The sequence below is a fragment of the Cheilinus undulatus genome, linkage group 22 (genome assembly GCF_018320785.1).
Source record: "Cheilinus undulatus linkage group 22, ASM1832078v1, whole genome shotgun sequence".
Taxonomy (NCBI): domain Eukaryota; kingdom Metazoa; phylum Chordata; class Actinopteri; order Labriformes; family Labridae; genus Cheilinus; species Cheilinus undulatus.
Genome location: NC_054886.1, coordinates 36,121,596 through 36,138,621, shown reverse-complemented (window position 1 = coordinate 36,138,621; position 17,026 = coordinate 36,121,596). Strand labels below are relative to the sequence as shown.

Sequence of the window (17,026 nt, the reverse complement as noted above, 5' to 3'; positions counted from 1 at the left end):
GACGCTGAAGAACAATCACTGTTTTTTCAAATTTCTCCCCGCTAGGTGGCGATAGAGGCATTCAAACAGGAGCACTCTTGTCCTCTTTGGTTTCCCGTAGCAGAGACTAGCAGTGTTAAGGTTGTCCTGCCTGTTAACATGTAGATATTAATAATTATAAATAGAAATACGGTTTAATGGTTGTTTCAGAACGTTTTAACCGTCTTCAGCACATAAGGTTGAGCAGTGTAGTGGTTGCAAAAATACTCGCATGTTCTTATTTGTTGTGAGCCCCTTCGGCTGCCGTAGAGCGGAAACGAGACAATAGCAGTCGGCATGGTGCTGGAGAAGAAAACCTCTGGTGAGTTTTTATGAAATTTAAACATGTATTATGAATTAAAACAGGACTACGGTCACTAAAACTCTAAATAATAATATAAATGCTGGTTAGAGAGGTTTAAAACGGCCTTAGCTGCCTTTCTGTTTGATTTTTTTCCTCCTATCCAAACATTAACGGAGGCTTTGGCTAAGCGGTGTGACGGTGAAAAGGGAGACCGTGTTAACTAGTGGCCTGTTGTTGTTAAATGCATGTTTTCTGTGTACTTGGATGATCACGACTTAAATATACAAATATAGAAATGTGTGTTATGGCATGTAAAGTTTCCGTTAGCTGCTGTAAGTGTGAAAACCACAGACGTTACCGGCCGAGAGTCACCGGGTAGCACGGTCACCGTTTACAGCGTAACACCGAGGCAAAGTAACTAAGCGATAACTGAAAACAGTCCTCAGACTGTCTGGATAAGTTATTTTGTTTTCTTTGTGCTTCTCTCAATGATATCTTTGTGGTGATGTTAAACTTTAAAACATTTTATTGACGTTAACGTCGATTTTCATTCATATTTTTTAATTGGCCTTTATTTTAGTTTTTATTTTTCTTTTCCGCTTTGACAGTATTATTGGTATTTATAGAGCTGATTTTGTTATTTTTATGCACATTTTATTAATGCTTTCGTTTTCTAATCTTCCTGACTGTTACTATGTGAGGCTTCTACCAAAGTTTATCATCTATAACTACTCTTAAAATCAGCGACAGCCTTTTTTTATTTTTTTATTTTTTTACCACCAAACACATAAATACAGTTTTACTTTTATTTAGTAACAGCTTATTAAAAACAAACTATTTATTTAACTGTATATCTTCTATTTCTGCTGTTAACAACTATTTCTTAATGTTCAGAACAAAATAAATCAGAGTCATGTGCAAACAGATGTTGTATAAGTTTAAGTTATAACGTTTAAGTTACTGCTCTGGTTCTCAACCTTGGGGTCGGGACCTCCTTTGGGGTCGCAAGACGCTAAGAGGGGTCTCCAGGTGCCTTAAAAAAAATACTATTTTTAAAATAATGTTTTGTTACTAATATTTGACACTTTTTATGAATTTTTGTACAATTTGGACCCATTTTGCCTCTCTTTTACCCACTTTTGTCACATTTTAACTAATATCAGTCACTTTTTCCCACCGATTATTGCCAATTTTAACTCACTGTTGCCACTCTTAGCCCATTTTTGAACACTTTAAACTCTTTCCACTGCTTTGTTTCTGCCTGTTTTGCCATTTGCCTGTGTTGATGCACTACATTAACCCTTTTTACCTCATTTTACACCAATTTTTGCCAGCTTAACCCATTTCTGAAAATTTCTGTCTATCTCTCTGACTCAGTTAGCCCATTTCTGCCAGTTTAAACCTATTTTCCCACTTCTAAATCCCATTTTGTATCAAATTTTCCACCCATTTATGCCACTTTTAACCCATTTATGCCACTTTGTAATTCCCTTTAACCACGTCCTACGCCCGTTTTTGCCACTTTAACCCATTTTTGCCATTATTTGCTTTTTCCCCCCACCTCTAATTGTTGCCATTTCTAACACTTTTCTGCTACTTTAAAATCCCTTTCCACCACCTTTTCCACACCCTGTTCTGCCATTTTAACCCATTTTTATTCTGTTTTTTAAGACAAGGGATTTACATTTTTAAAATGGCCATGTACTACGGCACAAATGAATAATAAAAAAACATATTTGTTTCTTTGATAAGAGTGTTATCATTCAGGTTAAATATAAAATATGGATCTCACAGCTTAACTTTACAATGGACCATGATTTTGCTGGCCTCCACGGCCCCCCAGTCTGTCTGGGTCCCAGACAGATCCCCCATTTATCCCCCCTTATGGGCGGCCTTGTCCGCACATGACAGGGCTTTTCATCCACCTTCAGGTCCAGTGGGGTCCTGGTTTCTGGCACCTTTATTTTGGGGGTCACAGGCTGAAAAGGTGGAGAACCCCTGAGTTACTGTACCAGTATCAGTCATATGAAGTATAAATAACTGAGGATCCAGCATTGAACCTTGTGGAACCCCTCAGGTTACTCTCTTGATTTTCACACATTAAACCTTTAATTTAAATAAATTCTTAACCAAAGTTGTGCTGCACCTCTAATGCCGTACGTTTACCTTTCTGCAGAGTTTTAAAACACTTTGTGTAAATGAATAAATCAGACATGATTCAGCGGTACTCGGAGGTAAACATCTGTGTTTCTGTGTCCCAGCTCGGGTGGAGGCCGGCCAGCGGCGGGTTCTGGATGAAGCCACCAGACAGAGGAGGCTGACACGGCAGCTGGAGGCTCTGGAGAAAGACAACTTCCAGGTTAGTCCGAGGCTGTCAGTGCCTTATTAGGTGTCTGCAGTCACATGATCCAGAACGTTCCCTGGGGTCAGTCAGTGAGGTTTTACAGCCCAGAGATCAGTTCATGTTTTTTTTTTTCTATAAAGATTTATTTTTGGGCCTTGTCATGCCTTTATTTGATAGAGTAAGGACAGCGGATAGACCAGGAAACAGGGAAGAGAGTGGGGAGAGACAAAGAGCCACAGGCCGGACCCGGACCCGGGTCGCCTGCGTACATGGGTAGCGCCTTAAACCACTCGACCATCTGCGCTCCCTAGTTTAATGTTTTTTAACCCTCAGGCATCACTTTAATTTACTACCCTTTAAAGCCATTAAGGAAAAAAGGTCCACTTCCAAAAAACTGCTATAAAAACTTCACAGATTCATAATTTTTCTGCCTTTTTTTTTTTTTTTGCATAAATCTCTTAAACAACTTCAGCTGTGCTCAAAACTACCAAACATTCAGTCAGTTTAAGGATTTTAACCCTGTAAATGCCAGTTTGATTACTTAAAGATCTAAAAATGTGGTTTGAATGGGAGTCAATGGGACATTTTTGTCCTTAATGACTAGGAAGCGTAGTAAATTTAAAATCAGATGCTGCACAAAAACTAAAAATGCATCAAAGTCAATATTTTGGCTAATGTTTGACATACCCAGGACGGATTTTAAGAAACACCCCCACCCCCCCAACATTAGTTATCTGGAAAATAATTAATGTTTTGAGTGTTTTTTTTTTTTTTTTTTTTTTTAGAAAAAAATATGACCACCTTGTAATCAAACTAGCATTTAAAGGGTTAAAATCCTCTAAATGTTTGAATGTTTGGTAGTTTTGAGCACCGCTGAAGTTGTTTTAGAGATTTATGAAAAAAAAAAAGCATAAAAAATACGAATATGTTAAGTTTTTATAGCAGTTTTTTGGAAGTGGACGTTTTTGTCCTTAATGGTTTTAAAAGGTAGTAAATTTGTTTCCCAGTGTTCCCCTGACCTATTAGAGTGATTGAAATTTGCCTCTAAAGAAACTGTGTTGCAAAAAAAGAGACCATATGCACTAATGAGCCAAAAAGGTGAGCAGAGAAAGAGGAAACATTTACCCAGTTCCCTAGCGATGCCTGAGGGTTAATCATGCACAAGAATTAAAGTGATCACGTATTAAACGGTCACAATGTTTGGGCAAAAAGACTCAAATTTAGATTATTTTCACTCCTGGACTCATTCCTGCTCTTACCTGAGAGAGTCTCCAGATCATTAAAATGATCACATGATCAATAATATTGATAACCTTGGCTGTTTTCATGCATTAGTGATTATTTTGTTTTTCAGGACGACCCTCTGTCCTCCCTCCCTCCTCCCGGTCCTACGGCCCGCCTCCCGGCCTTCAGCGAGACCGAGGAACCAGGTCTGACTGACTTCCTCTCCTGATCTGAAACAGACCGGACTGATAAATACCCACGTTTATGTTTGTGTTCTTCCTCTGTGTTTGTGTGAGAGCAGAGAAGAAGAAGAGGAAGACGAGGGGTGATCACTTCAAACAACGTTTCAGGAAAAACTTCACCACGCTGCTGGAGGAGGAGGTGGGTCTGATGGGGGTCCCCAAATCCAGATCACTGTAATACCAGTTAGACCCTCTGAAGGACCGGACCCTGGTCAGGATTCTGTTCCAAACCCTCCATTAAACGTCCAAATTAAAGTCCTTAAAATCTGGATTATTTTTATTGTCACTGATCTAACTTTATCTCACTCTAGATCGTTTCTGTTCAAAAATAAAATGTTTGATTTTACCCTGGCTGCAGCTGACATCTCTGCTCTCTGATTGGTAGAACCTGTCAGACAAGGCGGAGCCTAACTACCTGTCAGCAGTGGCCCCGCCCTCCTCTCTTCCTCCCCGTCACTTCTGCTGCGTCTGTGGGTTTCCCTCCCACTACACCTGTACCACCTGTGGGGGGCGCTACTGCAGCAGCAAGTGTCTGATCACACACAGAGAGACCAGGTAGGAGAGACGATCAATAACGTCTGATCAGTAATCAATAATCACACACAGAGAGACCAGGTAGGAGAGACGATCAATAACGTCTGATCAATAATCAATAATCACACACAGAGAGACCAGGTAAGATAGAAGATCAATAACGTCTGATCAATAATCAATAATCAGACACAGAGACCAGGTAAGATAAACGATCAATAACGTCTGATCAATAATCAATAATCAGACACAGAGACCAGGTAAGAGAGACGATCAATAACGTCTGATCAATAATCACACACAGAGAGACCAGGTAAGATAGAAGATCAATAACGTCTGATCAATAATCAATAATCGCACACAGAGACCAGGTAAGATAGACGATCAATAACGTCTGATCAATAATCAATAATCACACACAGAGACCAGGTAAGATAGACGATCAATAACGTCTGATCAATAATCAATAATCACATACAGAGAGACCAGGTAAGATAGATGATCAATAACCAATGATCACACACAGAGAGACCAGGTAGGATAGACAATCAATAAAGTCTGATCAGTAATCAATAATCAATAATCACACACAGAGAGACCAGGTTGGATAGACGATCAATAAAGTCTGATCAGTAATCAATAATCAATAATCACACACAGAGAGACCAGGTAGGATAGACAATCAATAACGTCTGATCTGATCAATAATCAACCCTGTAGGGTTCGTCCTCTATGGATGTTTTTTTTTTTTTTTTGCAGCCGTCCCAACTTTTCTGAAAAGTCTTTGTTTCTCTGCAGGTGTTTGAAGTGGACACTCTGATGCTGCCTTGTTGCCATGGTGATGATTATGGGAGGCTGTCATGTGATGTCAGAGGTCTAACTGATCAGACTGTTTGACGTCACACCCCACCTGAGTGACGTCACAGCTCACCTCAGCGATGTCACAGCCCACCTGAGTGACGTCACAGCTCACCTCAGCGATGTCACAGCCCACCTGAGTGACGTCACAGCCCAACTGAGCAACACCACAGCCCACCTGAGTGACGTCACAGCCCACTTGAACGACGTCACAGCCCACCTCAACAGAGTCACAGCCCACTTGAGCGACATCACAGCCCACCTCAGCGACATCACAGCTCACCTCAGCGATGTCACAGCTCACTTAAGCAGCGTTACAGCCCACCTGAGTGACGTCACAGCCCACCTGATCGACGTCACAGCCCACCTGAGTGATGTCACAGCCTGCCGGAGAAAGTCACAGCCCACCTCAACAACGTCACAGCCCACTTGAGCAATGTCACAGCCCAACTGTGCGATGCCAAAGCCCACCTCAGCAACTTCACAGCTCACCAGGGCAACGTCACAGCCCACTTGAGCAATGTCACAGCTCACCTTAGCGATGTCACAGCTCACCTGATCGACGTCCTAATCCTGACTCCATGGACCCTGGTGGCTGTAGAGACTCCTGATCCTGACTCCATGGACCCTGGTGACTGTAGAGACTCCTGATCCTGACTCCATGGACCCTGGTGGCTGTAGAGACTCCTGATCCTGACTTCATGGACCCTGGTGGCTGTAGAGACTCCTGATCCTGACTCCATGGACCCTGGTGGCTGTAGAGACTCCTGATCCTGACTCCATGGACCCTGGTGGCTGTAGAGACTCCTGATCCTGACTCCATGGACCCTGGTGACTGTAGAGACTCCTGATCCTGACTCCATGGACCCTGGTGGCTGTAGAGACTCCTGATCCTGACTCCATGGACCCTGGTGGCTGTAGAGACTCCTGATCCTGGCTCCATGGACCCTGGTGGCTGTAGAGACTCCTGATCCTGGCTCCATGGACCCTGGTGGCTGTAGAGACTCCTGATCCTGGCTCCATGGACCCTGGTGGCTGTAGAGACTCCTGATCCTGGCTCCATGGACCCTGGTGGCTGTAGAGACTCCTGATCCTGGCTCCATGGACCCTGGTGGCTCTTCTTCTACTGTTGTGACAGGTTAACTAGCTTTCAGAGACGTTAATGTTAAATTCCGATGATGAAATAAAAGCACAGAGAGGAATTCTGGTCCGCCTCGTGTTTTTGGTCGTATGAAATCCTCTCCTGTCCATGCAGCCTCAGACATCTGTGGTCCTGAACGGGACGTCCTGAAGAGCTCAGCCTGGTTCTGTGATGGATATGTGAGCAGTCAGAAGGTTGGTGAATTTCATCCACAGTCAGCTGTCAGTGAGATTATCAGAGTGGAAGAGTTTAGGAACAACAGCAGAATTTACTTTGAATAGATTTTTTTTCCATTCTCATGGTAATTTTGGAGTTTTTATTTTTATGTTTTAGGGGCTTTTATTTTGAAATTTTCTGGCACGTTCACATACATTTAGGAAATGCAATTTTGGGGGATTTGCTTTGAATTTTTTGTTTCAATTTTTGTATTTTCATGGAAATTTATTGGTACATTTCAGGGAATTTCATTGGGGATTTTGGTAAGCGATTATTTGTTTTTTTAAATAATAAAGCATTTTATTTATAGGCACCTTTCAAAACACCTAAGGACACCAAAAAACCAGATACAAACAAAGAGTGAAAAAACAAGTTTAAAAGATGATTTTAGGTATTTTTCATGAAATTTTGGGGAAAAATATTTGTACATTTTTTGGGAATTTGCTTTAATGTTTTTTAATCTTTTGTATTTTCATGGAAATTTAGGAAATACATTTGTAATTTTGGGGGGAATTTGCTGTATTTGAATTTTTTTAAATCTTTTGTATTTTAATGGAAGTTTATCGGTACATTTCAGGGAACTTCATTTGGGATTTTTGGTGAGGGATTTCTTTTTTTTGTTTTGTTTTTTAGGTATTTTCATGGAATTTTAGGAAATATATGTACTTTTTTGGGGGGGAATTTGTCTTGAATTTTGGGTAATGGCATGTGTTAATATTTGGGAATATAGTGTAATTTTTTTTGGGGGGGGGGGTTTGTGGGAAAATGTTGAGGAAATATTTTTGGAATATTTTGGCTTGATGATGAAATTTCAGTGAAATGTTTGGGGATTAGTTCAAGAAACGTTGGGACACTTTTAAGGCGTAAATGTTTAAGACTTTCACAGAAGTTTTAGGGAACTTGTGTGAAATTTAAAGTTCATAAATGGCTGAGGAGTCCAGACCTGTCAGTGGAAATGTTCTTCCTGCGGCGGCTGCAGGAGGGGCCGCCTCCATGTTAAAGAACATGGATCTGGTATCACAGTCCCTGTCGGTGGAATGGGCAGGCGGCCGAATACTTTTGTCCACACAGCCTGTTATATTTAATCTTTACGGTGTGTGGTTAAAAATAAAATGCGTGTGAATGCATCTGTGTTTGTCTGGGGTTAAAGGTCGAGCTGACTCTCTCTCTTCCTGGTATCCATGGCGACAGAGCCATTAAAAACATGTCAATAATTAATGTGGACTTTTGAGTCCAGTGTGTGTTTTGCATGAAGTTTTCTCCTAAAGCAAACACTCAGAGAGAGAGAGAGAGAGTGTGGTAGAACGAGAGACTTTGGCCCTGCAGCAGGAAGTCCCTGTCATCGCGGCCGCCGTCTCCGTGGTCGCCCCCGTGGTTTTGGAGCTTCCAGGCCGGTCAGGGAACCAGAGTCGGGGACGCCAGCAGCAGACCAGTGATGTTTCCTCTGAGGACGCCGATCACTCGAGCGGACTGAGGAACACCTGAGCACAGGTGAGTCCAGAGACCAGGGCCCCTCCTCGGCCCCTGAGCCGTTTCCTGTCTGACGATAATCCCTGATTCTGTGTCCGTTTACGGCCAGACTCCTTTAGCGTGACGCTATATATCCTGATATTTAACTCGTTTGTTTCTGATTGATTTAAAGACGTTTTACAGGAAGAGTCAGAGACAAACGTTCCAGAAATCTAAGATGGTTGGAGAATTCCTCCTCATCACGGCAGATCTTATCCTGTTTCCTTCCTGTTTATTTACGGCCTCAGTACGTGAGCTGGAGGGCCGCGTGTGGGCCCCGGGCCCCAGGTTGTCCACCTGATTTAAAGAGTGAGCCCAGAGATAGACGGCCACGCCTTCACTGTCCCAGCATCTCTGAGAGTTTCATTAGAGGAACAGCAAAATGGAATTTGGGGAATTTGCCTTGATTTTTTTTAATGGAAATTTATAGGTACATTTTAGGGAATTTCGTTGGGAATTTTTTTGTAAGGGATCTTTTGGATTTTTTTAGGCATTTTTATGGAAATTTAGCAAATATATTTGTACATTTTTTGGGAATTTGTCTGTGAATTTTTTGGGAAATGCAAGTGTAAATGTTAGGGAATGTAGAATAAATTTTCAGGGGTATTTTGGGGTAAATTTTGAGGAAACATTTTTGGAATATTTTGGCCTGATGATAAAATTTCCAAATATTTTTAACACTGAAATGTTGCACTGAAGATCTTGGATGGATCTAAATTTATGACAGGAACAAGAGACAGGACAAAACTGACATCTCACACCCCCATTTCCCTGTCGTTACGTTTGAATTTTAGCAAATTTTCCAGATTTCCTGAGAAATTCCTCCACTATCGTGGTGAAAGCTGCTCTTTAATGCAAGAAAAGGAGATAAATTGGTTAAAATCTAGTGAAATTGACCCGTTATCACAATAAAACTGAGTTAAATAACTGGTCCAGTTCCAGGCCCACTGAAAACTGCTCTGCGACCCTCCTTTGGGTCCCGACCCACCAGTTGAGAACCACTGCTCTGAACTGTTTCTAAACTAAAAGCCAGCCCTGTCTCACTCATGTCCATGTAACCTTGTCTTTAAAGCTCGTCCCTCTGCAGACATCATGGACTCTTCATCATCATCATCATCGTCGTCTACCTCAGCTGCGGCAGAGACTCCGCCCCCCTCCTCCTCTTCCTCTCCTCCTCCTCGCCTGTCTCTGCAGAGTCCTCAGCTGCAGACCGAGTTCTTCCAAGGTACCTCACCTGTTTCCTCTCACAGCTGTTTAGTCCAGGTCCATCAGAGTCTGGATCGTCAAAGTCCAGGAGTAGGGGTGTCAGTATCAGCGGTGTATCAGGGGGAGGAGCCACAGGCTGACCCTGAACCAGGATAAACCCAACCACCAGACCGTCCTCTCCCTGAACATTTCTGCACACATTTACCGCTGATAGATTCAGTCCTGATTCAGTGAGTGGTTCCCAACCTGAGGTCTGAGAACCCCTAGAGGGGGCGTCAAAGATCTAAGGAGGGGTCTGGGGCCCCGGTCTGCTCTGACGTTGTTAAAATCATGACTAGAAACAGAAGGAAGGAAAATCTAGACCAGGAGTCAACAAGTCCATCTGCACCAGGGCCAGATTTAGTCTGGACAGGGACTCTGGGGGCCAGATTTAGTCTGGACAGGGACCCTGGGGGCCAGATTTAGTCTGGACAGGGACTCTGGGGGCCAGATTTAGTCTGGACAGAGACTCTGGGGCCCAGATTTAGTCTGGACAGGAACTCTGGGGGTCAGATTTAGTCTGGACAGGAACTCTGGGGGCCGGATTTAGTCTGGACAGGAACTCTGAGGGCCGGATTTTGTCTGGACAGGAACTCTGGGGGCCGGATTTAGTCTGGACAGGGACTCTGGGGGCCAGATTTAGTCTGGACAGGGACCCTGGGGGCCAGATTTAGTCTGGACAGGGACTCTGGGGGCCAGATTTAGTCTGGACAGAGACTCTGGGGCCCAGATTTAGTCTGGACAGGAACTCTGGGGGTCAGATTTAGTCTGGACAGGAACTCTGGGGGTCGGATTTAGTCTGGACAGGAACTCTGAGGGCCGGATTTTGTCTGGACAGGAACTCTGGGGGCCGGATTTAGTCTGGACAGGGACTCTGGGGGCCGGATTTAGTCTGGACAGGAACTCTGGGGGCCGGATTTAGTCTGGACAGGAACTCTGGGGGCCAGATTTAGTCTGGACAGAGACTCTGGGGGCCAGATTTAGTCTGGACAGAGACTCTGGGGCCCAGATTTAGTCTGGACAGGAACTCTGGGGGCCAGATTTAGTCTGGACAGGAACTCTGGGGGCCAGATTTAGTCTGGACAGGAACTCTGGGGGCCAGATTTAGTCTGGACAGAGACTCTGGGGACCGGATTTAGTCTGGACAGGAACTCTGGGGGCCAGATTTAGTCTGGACAGGGACTCTGGGGGCCAGATTTAGTCTGGACAGGAACTCTGGGGGCCAGATTTAGTCTGGACAGGAACTCTGGGGGCCAGATTTAGTCTGGACAGGAACTCTGGCCAGAGTTAGTCCGGACAGGAACTCTGGGGGCCAGATTTAGTCTGGACAGGAACTCTGGGGGCCAGATTTAGTCTGGACAGGAACTCTGGGGACCGGATTTAGTCTGGACAGGAACTCTGGGGGTCAGATTTAGTCTGGACAGGAACTCTGGGGGCCAGATTTAGTCTGGACAGGAACTCTGGGGACCGGATTTAGTCTGGACAGGAACTCTGGGGGTCAGATTTAGTCTGGACAGGAACTCTGGGGGTCAGATTTAGTCTGGACAGGAACTCTGGGGGCCAGATTTAGTCTGGACAGAGACTCTGGGGACCAGAGTTCCTGCCCTTAAAGGCTGTTATAGTAACGGACAGTTTATACGTAGATCTTTGCTAAGAACCTTTGAAGTCGGTCTTCAGAGCAGCTAAAGTTGATACTTGGTTTGTCAAAGTTGGTCCTTGGGGGTTTAGCTTTTCTGCCAGTAGGGGGCGCTCTCAGGAAGAACCACTGCTGTAGTATCACAGGGAACTGAAGCAGAGAGAAGGGTGTGGCCTCCTGTTTTCATTGAGGGCCCCCTGGTGGAGGAATTCTCACACTACATTTACCAGACAGGGAGCTGATGCTGATGTAAGGAGGTGTGATGGAGGCGGGGCTTCGTTACGGCGCTGTAGTGGAGTGAACAGATTTCAGCAGCAGCCCGTCTGGAGTCTTTTTATGAGTAAACGTGAAAATGATCCAGGAGACGTGACCTCTCTGTCCTCTTTCCCTCAGAGTGTCGGAGAAGATTTCAGCTTCACAGCGACGTCAGCGAACCCGGAGAGACGCAGACCCCCTCCTCACCTCTGCCCTCCCCCTTCAGCCCCTCTCCCGCCTCCTCCCCCGGCGGCTCCTCGTCCTCTTCTCCGTGCTTGGACAGCAGACCAGGTGAGCTCCTTTCAGTTCAGTGAAGAACCAGGAGAGTTTTAGTTCATGTTCGGGAGGATCTGATGGTTTTTTGAAAGCTTTAGCAGACATTTTTAGACCGTTTAAAGAGTCAAACCCCTGACATGTCCGTCTGTGGTCAGTGCGTCTGTCCCTGTCCAGTCCTGAGCTGCTGTCAGAGCTGAAGGACTCCAGGTCTCGGACCCTCAGACACGTCTCCACACACAACGGCCTGACCACAGTCTTCTCAGGGCGAGGGCGAGGAGGACAGGTGAGACGAACGGAGACGTCCTGGTACAGAGGGAGGACTCCCAGTTTCAGATCGAAGGCCGGGTCGGGACCCCCTTTGGGGTCGTGTGACACCGAGAGAGGGTCTGCAGATGCCTTGAAAAAATATTTAAATGACAGTATTGCCACTTCATACCAATATCATACCAGTTTCATACATTTTTCCAATCAATTTTGTCAATTTCAACACAGTTTTGCCACTTTTTTCCATTTTAAACTTTTTATTCTGTTTCTGCCACTTCTAAACCAATTCTTGCCACTCTCCACCTGTTGTTGCCTCTGTTGCCCCATTATTGCCACTATTACCCACTTTTCATGCCTATTTTTGCTCATTTAAATTAATTTTAATCACATTTCATTATCTGATATGAACATTTTTGCCAGTTTTGCCAATTGTTCTGCCTTAGTTTACCTTTTTTTGACAGTTTATATCATTTTTTCATCCCATTTCACCAAATTTCCACCTATTTTTATCACTTTAAAGCCATTGCAGCCACTTGTTAATCCCCTTTAACCATTATTTATGTCCATTTTATGATTTTAATCAATTTTTTGGTTATTTTTTGGCACTTTTAACTCATTTTTGCCACTTCTAAACCAATTATTGCCACTTTCTACCTGTTGTTGCCTGTTGACCCATTATTGCCACTATTCACCACTTTTGATGCCTATTTTTGCTCATTTAAATTAATTTTAATCACATTTCATTATTTGATATGAACATTTTGCCAGTTCAACCAATTTCTGCCATTTTTTGCCTATTTTTGACAGTTTATATCATTTTTTCCATCCCATTTTACCAAATTTCCACCCATTTTTATCACTTTAAAGCCATTGCAGCCACTTGTTAATCCCCTTTAACCATTATTTATGTCCATTTTGTCACTTTAACCTTTTTTTTTTGCCATTTTTGCTACTTGTAAATCCAATTTCACCACTTTTTCCACCAATTTTTGCCATTATTGACTAATTTTAGCTATTTTTAACCCATTTTTTTATATTTTTGGAAAAAAGGATTTACATTTTTAAGAAGGCTTCTAACTACACTAATGAATGAAAAAGGATGTTTGTGGTTACTTATTCAGGTTAAATATAAAATATGGATATCACAGCGTAACCATGGTTTTGCTGACCTCCATGGTCCCCCAGTTTGTCTGGGCCCCAGAAGGCTTTCCCATTTATCCCAGTGGGGATAAACTGGGGGTCCCCGGTCTCTGGCACCCTTATTTTGAGGTCGCGGGCTGAAAGGTTGGGAACCCCTGATCTAGGGGGTTTAAGTTCTGGGTATTTTCTCAGAAACAGAATGTTTTAGCTTCATCAAAAGTTTATTTCTGACTGTAAATGATGGAGAAATAGATGTTAAAGAGAAATCCTCTTAGTCCTTTCCAACCCAAAGACAAAAACTTCTACTATCTGTTATAAAACTTTAAAGTAGTCCTTGATGTCCTTTTTCTCTCACAGGTGTCTGGCTCCGCCCCCTCTACTCCAAAAACCAATCAGAGGACTTCAAACTGAGCTACGATCAGTACCAGACTATGGACTAGGGTCTGATGGGGATGGTTTTACTGGATCATCGGGGTCACGTCTCTCTCCGTCACTAAAACACCGAATCCTGTCACCTTTCTGCTCCTTCGCTCAAAAACGCCTCCTGATGACCACGAAGACTTAGAATCACCTCTGAGTGTGGTTTTAGTGAAGCACAGCTCTTTCTGTTCAGCTGAAATCTCGTGATGTCCCTCACTCACGGCTCAAACCAGCGGACTTCTTTTATCCACTGATTTTAATGATGATTGTACGAAGTAAAGAAGTCCTGTAAAGAAATAAAACTGTTGAAAACGCCGTTCTTTCGCCTCTGTAGAAATGTGTGCACTTGTGACAAGTTAGACCAGTGATACTCAGCATGAGGCTCTTTAGTGACCAGCTGCAGCTCGTTTAAGGCTTCCTTTCATAAAATCCTCCTGAAATCTTTTATAGAGATGAAAACTGTCAGCAGTAAAGACTCATTGCAGTCATAACAATAAATCTAATTCCACACAGAAGACACACTTTAACTGCCAAACTCACATGTAAACTTGTTCATTATTACCGTCGGATGTGCGCTGGCTGGATGGAGGAACGAAAAAGAGCGCAGAGGAAGTCCGCTGGTGGTGCGTCTCTTCAGGGGCGGAGCTAAGGATTTTAGGCCTCCAGAAGGAATATTACACCCCCACCCCCCATCTAGCTAGCCAAGCAAAAAGTATTGCTTCATTTTTTACAAATATCTCTGCATTTTAATGTCGTTTTGAAGCATAATTTCACATTAATGAGCAGAATTTTCACTGTGGTTAAACTGAATTTACTTAAATTATTTACTCCACACTATTGATATTCTGGTTGGCCATTTTGTTTATTTTTCTTCTTCTTCTGCGCCAGCTCTCCTTCATACTTTGTCATATGGACACCGTTTCAACTTTAAAATATTCGGGTTCTTCGTCATTCGACCGCTATGACTTTTCTCATTTTAAACTTCTATGATTTTTAAAATATCGCTATTGTCATGCTATTTCCAGCTATTTCTATGCTTTTTCAGCCACTGAATGCAATTTTCAACTACTTTAAGGCCAAAAACAGCTATTTTTATGCTATTTTCAGCTACTTTAAGATATTATCAGCTACTCTAAGGCTACTTTCAGCTATTTTAGGCTATTTTCAGCTACTTTCAGCTATTTTAGGCTATTTTCAGCTACTTTCAGCTATTTTAAGGCTATTTTTAGCTAATTTAAGGCTACTTTCAGCTATTTTTGTGCTATTTTCAGCTACTTTCAGTTATTTTAGGCTATTTTTAGCTACTTTAAGGCTACTTTCAGCTATTTAGTCTATTTTAAGCTACGTTCAGCTATTTTAGGCTATTTTTAGCTACTTTAAGCTATTTTTATGCTATTTTCAGCTACTTTGAGGCTACTTTCAGCTATTTTAGGCTATTTTCAGCTATTTTAGGCTATTTTCAGCTACTTTAAGGCTACTTTCAGCTATTTTCAGCTACTTTCAGGCTACCTTCAGCTATTTAAAGCTATTTTCAGGTACTTTTAGACTACTTTCAGGTCTTTTATGCTATTTTTAGCTACTTCAAGGCTACTTCCAGCTATTTTAGGCTATTTTCAGCTACTTTCAGCTATTTTTCTTCTTTTTTGAGCTATTGAATGCCAAAATGCTACTTTCATGCCATTTATTGCCATTTCAAAATTGAAATTTCAGCTGAAATTGTGTGGGGATGCTGAGAGCTGAATTGTGGAAGAACTGCTGAAAATAACCAAAAGCACAAAAATAACAATGAAAGGCATGAAAGTAGCAAAAAATAGCAAAAAAGTAGCTGAAAAATGGCATTCAATAGCTAAAAAATGATAAAAATTGCTAAAAGAAGCCTGAATATAGCTGAAAATAGCTTAAGAATAGCTGAAAATAGCATAAAACCTAAAGAGTGCAATACCTGATTCATAAAGAATGTAATATCATTGCTCAAAATATAGAATTTAGTAAAAAAAAAATTGAACACTGCCTTATTGACAGAGTAGCCCCTTGAGTCTAAAGGCTGAAGGTGTGTGAGACTGTTCACAGCAGTGTTACTCAACCCTGCTCAACCAAAGAGCCAAATTGTTGAAAAATACATTTGCAAGAGCCACAATCTAAGAGGTGAAAAGTGGCTAAAATGGTTTAAGTAGCATTAAATGGTCAAAAAGCAGCAGAAAGGTGTGAAAAGGGGTGAAAATTGGGAAAAAAAAGAGGAAGAAGGGTCAGAAAATAGCAAAAGTGGGTGAGAAGTGACAAAAAATGAGTTAAAGGTGGATAAATTGGTGAAAAAGTGTGAAAAAATGGGTGGAAATTGACTAAAAGGGGCAAATAAGCAGTCAAGAGTGGCCAAAATGGGCAAAAAAAGGGAAAAAGTGGTATTTAATGGCAAAAAGTAGCTTAAATGGGCGAAAAGTGGGAAAAAAATGGTTTAAAAAATTGGATAAAAGTGGCAAAAATTGGAAAAAAAAGTTGCAAAAAGAATCGACAAAAAATGGGATAAAATAGGAAACAAGTGGTATTTACTGGCAAAATGATACTGAAATGGGCAAAAATGTTGAAAAGGGCAAAAATTGGATAAAAGTGGGTAAAATAAGTGGCAAAAAAAATAAGAAACAAGTAGTGTTTAATGGCAAAAGGCAGATGGGTGAAAAGTGGCAAAAGTGGTGAAAAAGGGCAAAAATGGGGGAAAAAATGAAACAAGTGGTATTACAGGGTAAAAGTGGAAAAAAGGGGGAAAAGTGGCAAATAGAAGTGGGAAAAAATTAACTAATAGGATTTAATGGCAAAAGGCAGATTTAATGGGCAAAAAGTGGCAAAGAAAATGGTCAAAAAGGGCAAAAATGGGAGGGAGGTGAAACACGTGGTAAAGGTGTGTAAAGTGGCAAAGGAGTGTAAAAATGGGAAGAAATTGGACAAAAGTGGCTATGGGCTAAAAAAAAAAGGGGGGAACAAGTGGTTTTTAATTGCAAAAAGTGGGGAAAAATTGGTGAAAAAGGGCAGAAATGGGAAAAAAAGTTGCAAACAGATGTGGTATTTAATGGCAAAAGGTAGCTTAAATGGGCAAAATATGGCAAAAACAGCTTGAACTACATTAACAGTAAGTTAAAGGTGTCAAAAATGATCAAAAAGCAACAAAAATGGGTGAAAATAGGGAGGAAAATTGGAGAAGGGGTCAGAAAGTAGCAAAAACTGGGTGAGAAGTGTCAAAAAATGAGTTATAGGTGACTTAAAATGGTCCAAATGTGGCAAAAAAATGAGTGTAAAGCCTATATGAGATCTTATTTTAGTTTTAGAAAAAATAAAATAGTTAAAAAAGTATAAATAGTATTAAAAAGTATTAAAAATACACGAAAAGAGCACAGGAAGCTGAAGAGAAAAA

The 17,026-nt window shown here is 42.1% G+C and overlaps 2 protein-coding genes across 2 annotated transcripts; both read left to right on the top strand.

Moving 5' to 3' along the window:
* Window positions 1-82: 82 nt before the first annotated feature.
* znhit1 (zinc finger, HIT-type containing 1) lies at window positions 83-6,723 on the top strand. The gene is made up of 6 exons (XM_041779307.1): window positions 83-340; window positions 2,584-2,681; window positions 4,021-4,096; window positions 4,192-4,271; window positions 4,518-4,687; window positions 5,462-6,723. The coding sequence occupies exons 1-6, from the start codon at window positions 316-318 to the stop codon at window positions 5,481-5,483; spliced, it is 471 nt and encodes a 156-aa protein (XP_041635241.1). The 5' UTR covers window positions 83-315; the 3' UTR covers window positions 5,484-6,723.
* Window positions 6,724-7,357: 634 nt separating this feature from the next.
* Window positions 7,358-13,938, top strand: LOC121504500 (putative protein TPRXL). Its single transcript, XM_041779308.1, has 5 exons — window positions 7,358-8,369; window positions 9,460-9,612; window positions 11,662-11,814; window positions 11,955-12,082; window positions 13,561-13,938. The coding sequence occupies exons 2-5, from the start codon at window positions 9,480-9,482 to the stop codon at window positions 13,612-13,614; spliced, it is 468 nt and encodes a 155-aa protein (XP_041635242.1). The 5' UTR covers window positions 7,358-8,369; window positions 9,460-9,479; the 3' UTR covers window positions 13,615-13,938.
* Window positions 13,939-17,026: the final 3,088 nt, after the last annotated feature.

What these genes read in the sequence shown, in the direction of transcription:
- LOC121504500 (XM_041779308.1), top strand. Translation starts at nt 9,480, where the DNA reads ATGGACTCTTCATCATCATCATCATCGTCGTCTACCTCAGCTGCGGCA. An exon ending in GCAGACCGAGTTCTTCCAAG is followed by an intron (nt 9,613 to 11,661) that starts GTACCTCACCTG and finishes TCTTTCCCTCAG; the next exon opens with AGTGTCGGAGAAGATTTCAG. An exon ending in GTGCTTGGACAGCAGACCAG is followed by an intron (nt 11,815 to 11,954) that starts GTGAGCTCCTTT and finishes GTCTGTGGTCAG; the next exon opens with TGCGTCTGTCCCTGTCCAGT.
- znhit1 (XM_041779307.1), top strand. Translation starts at nt 316, where the DNA reads ATGGTGCTGGAGAAGAAAACCTCTG. An exon ending in GCTGGAGAAGAAAACCTCTG is followed by an intron (nt 341 to 2,583) that starts GTGAGTTTTTAT and finishes TCTGTGTCCCAG; the next exon opens with CTCGGGTGGAGGCCGGCCAG. An exon ending in TGGAGAAAGACAACTTCCAG is followed by an intron (nt 2,682 to 4,020) that starts GTTAGTCCGAGG and finishes TTTGTTTTTCAG; the next exon opens with GACGACCCTCTGTCCTCCCT.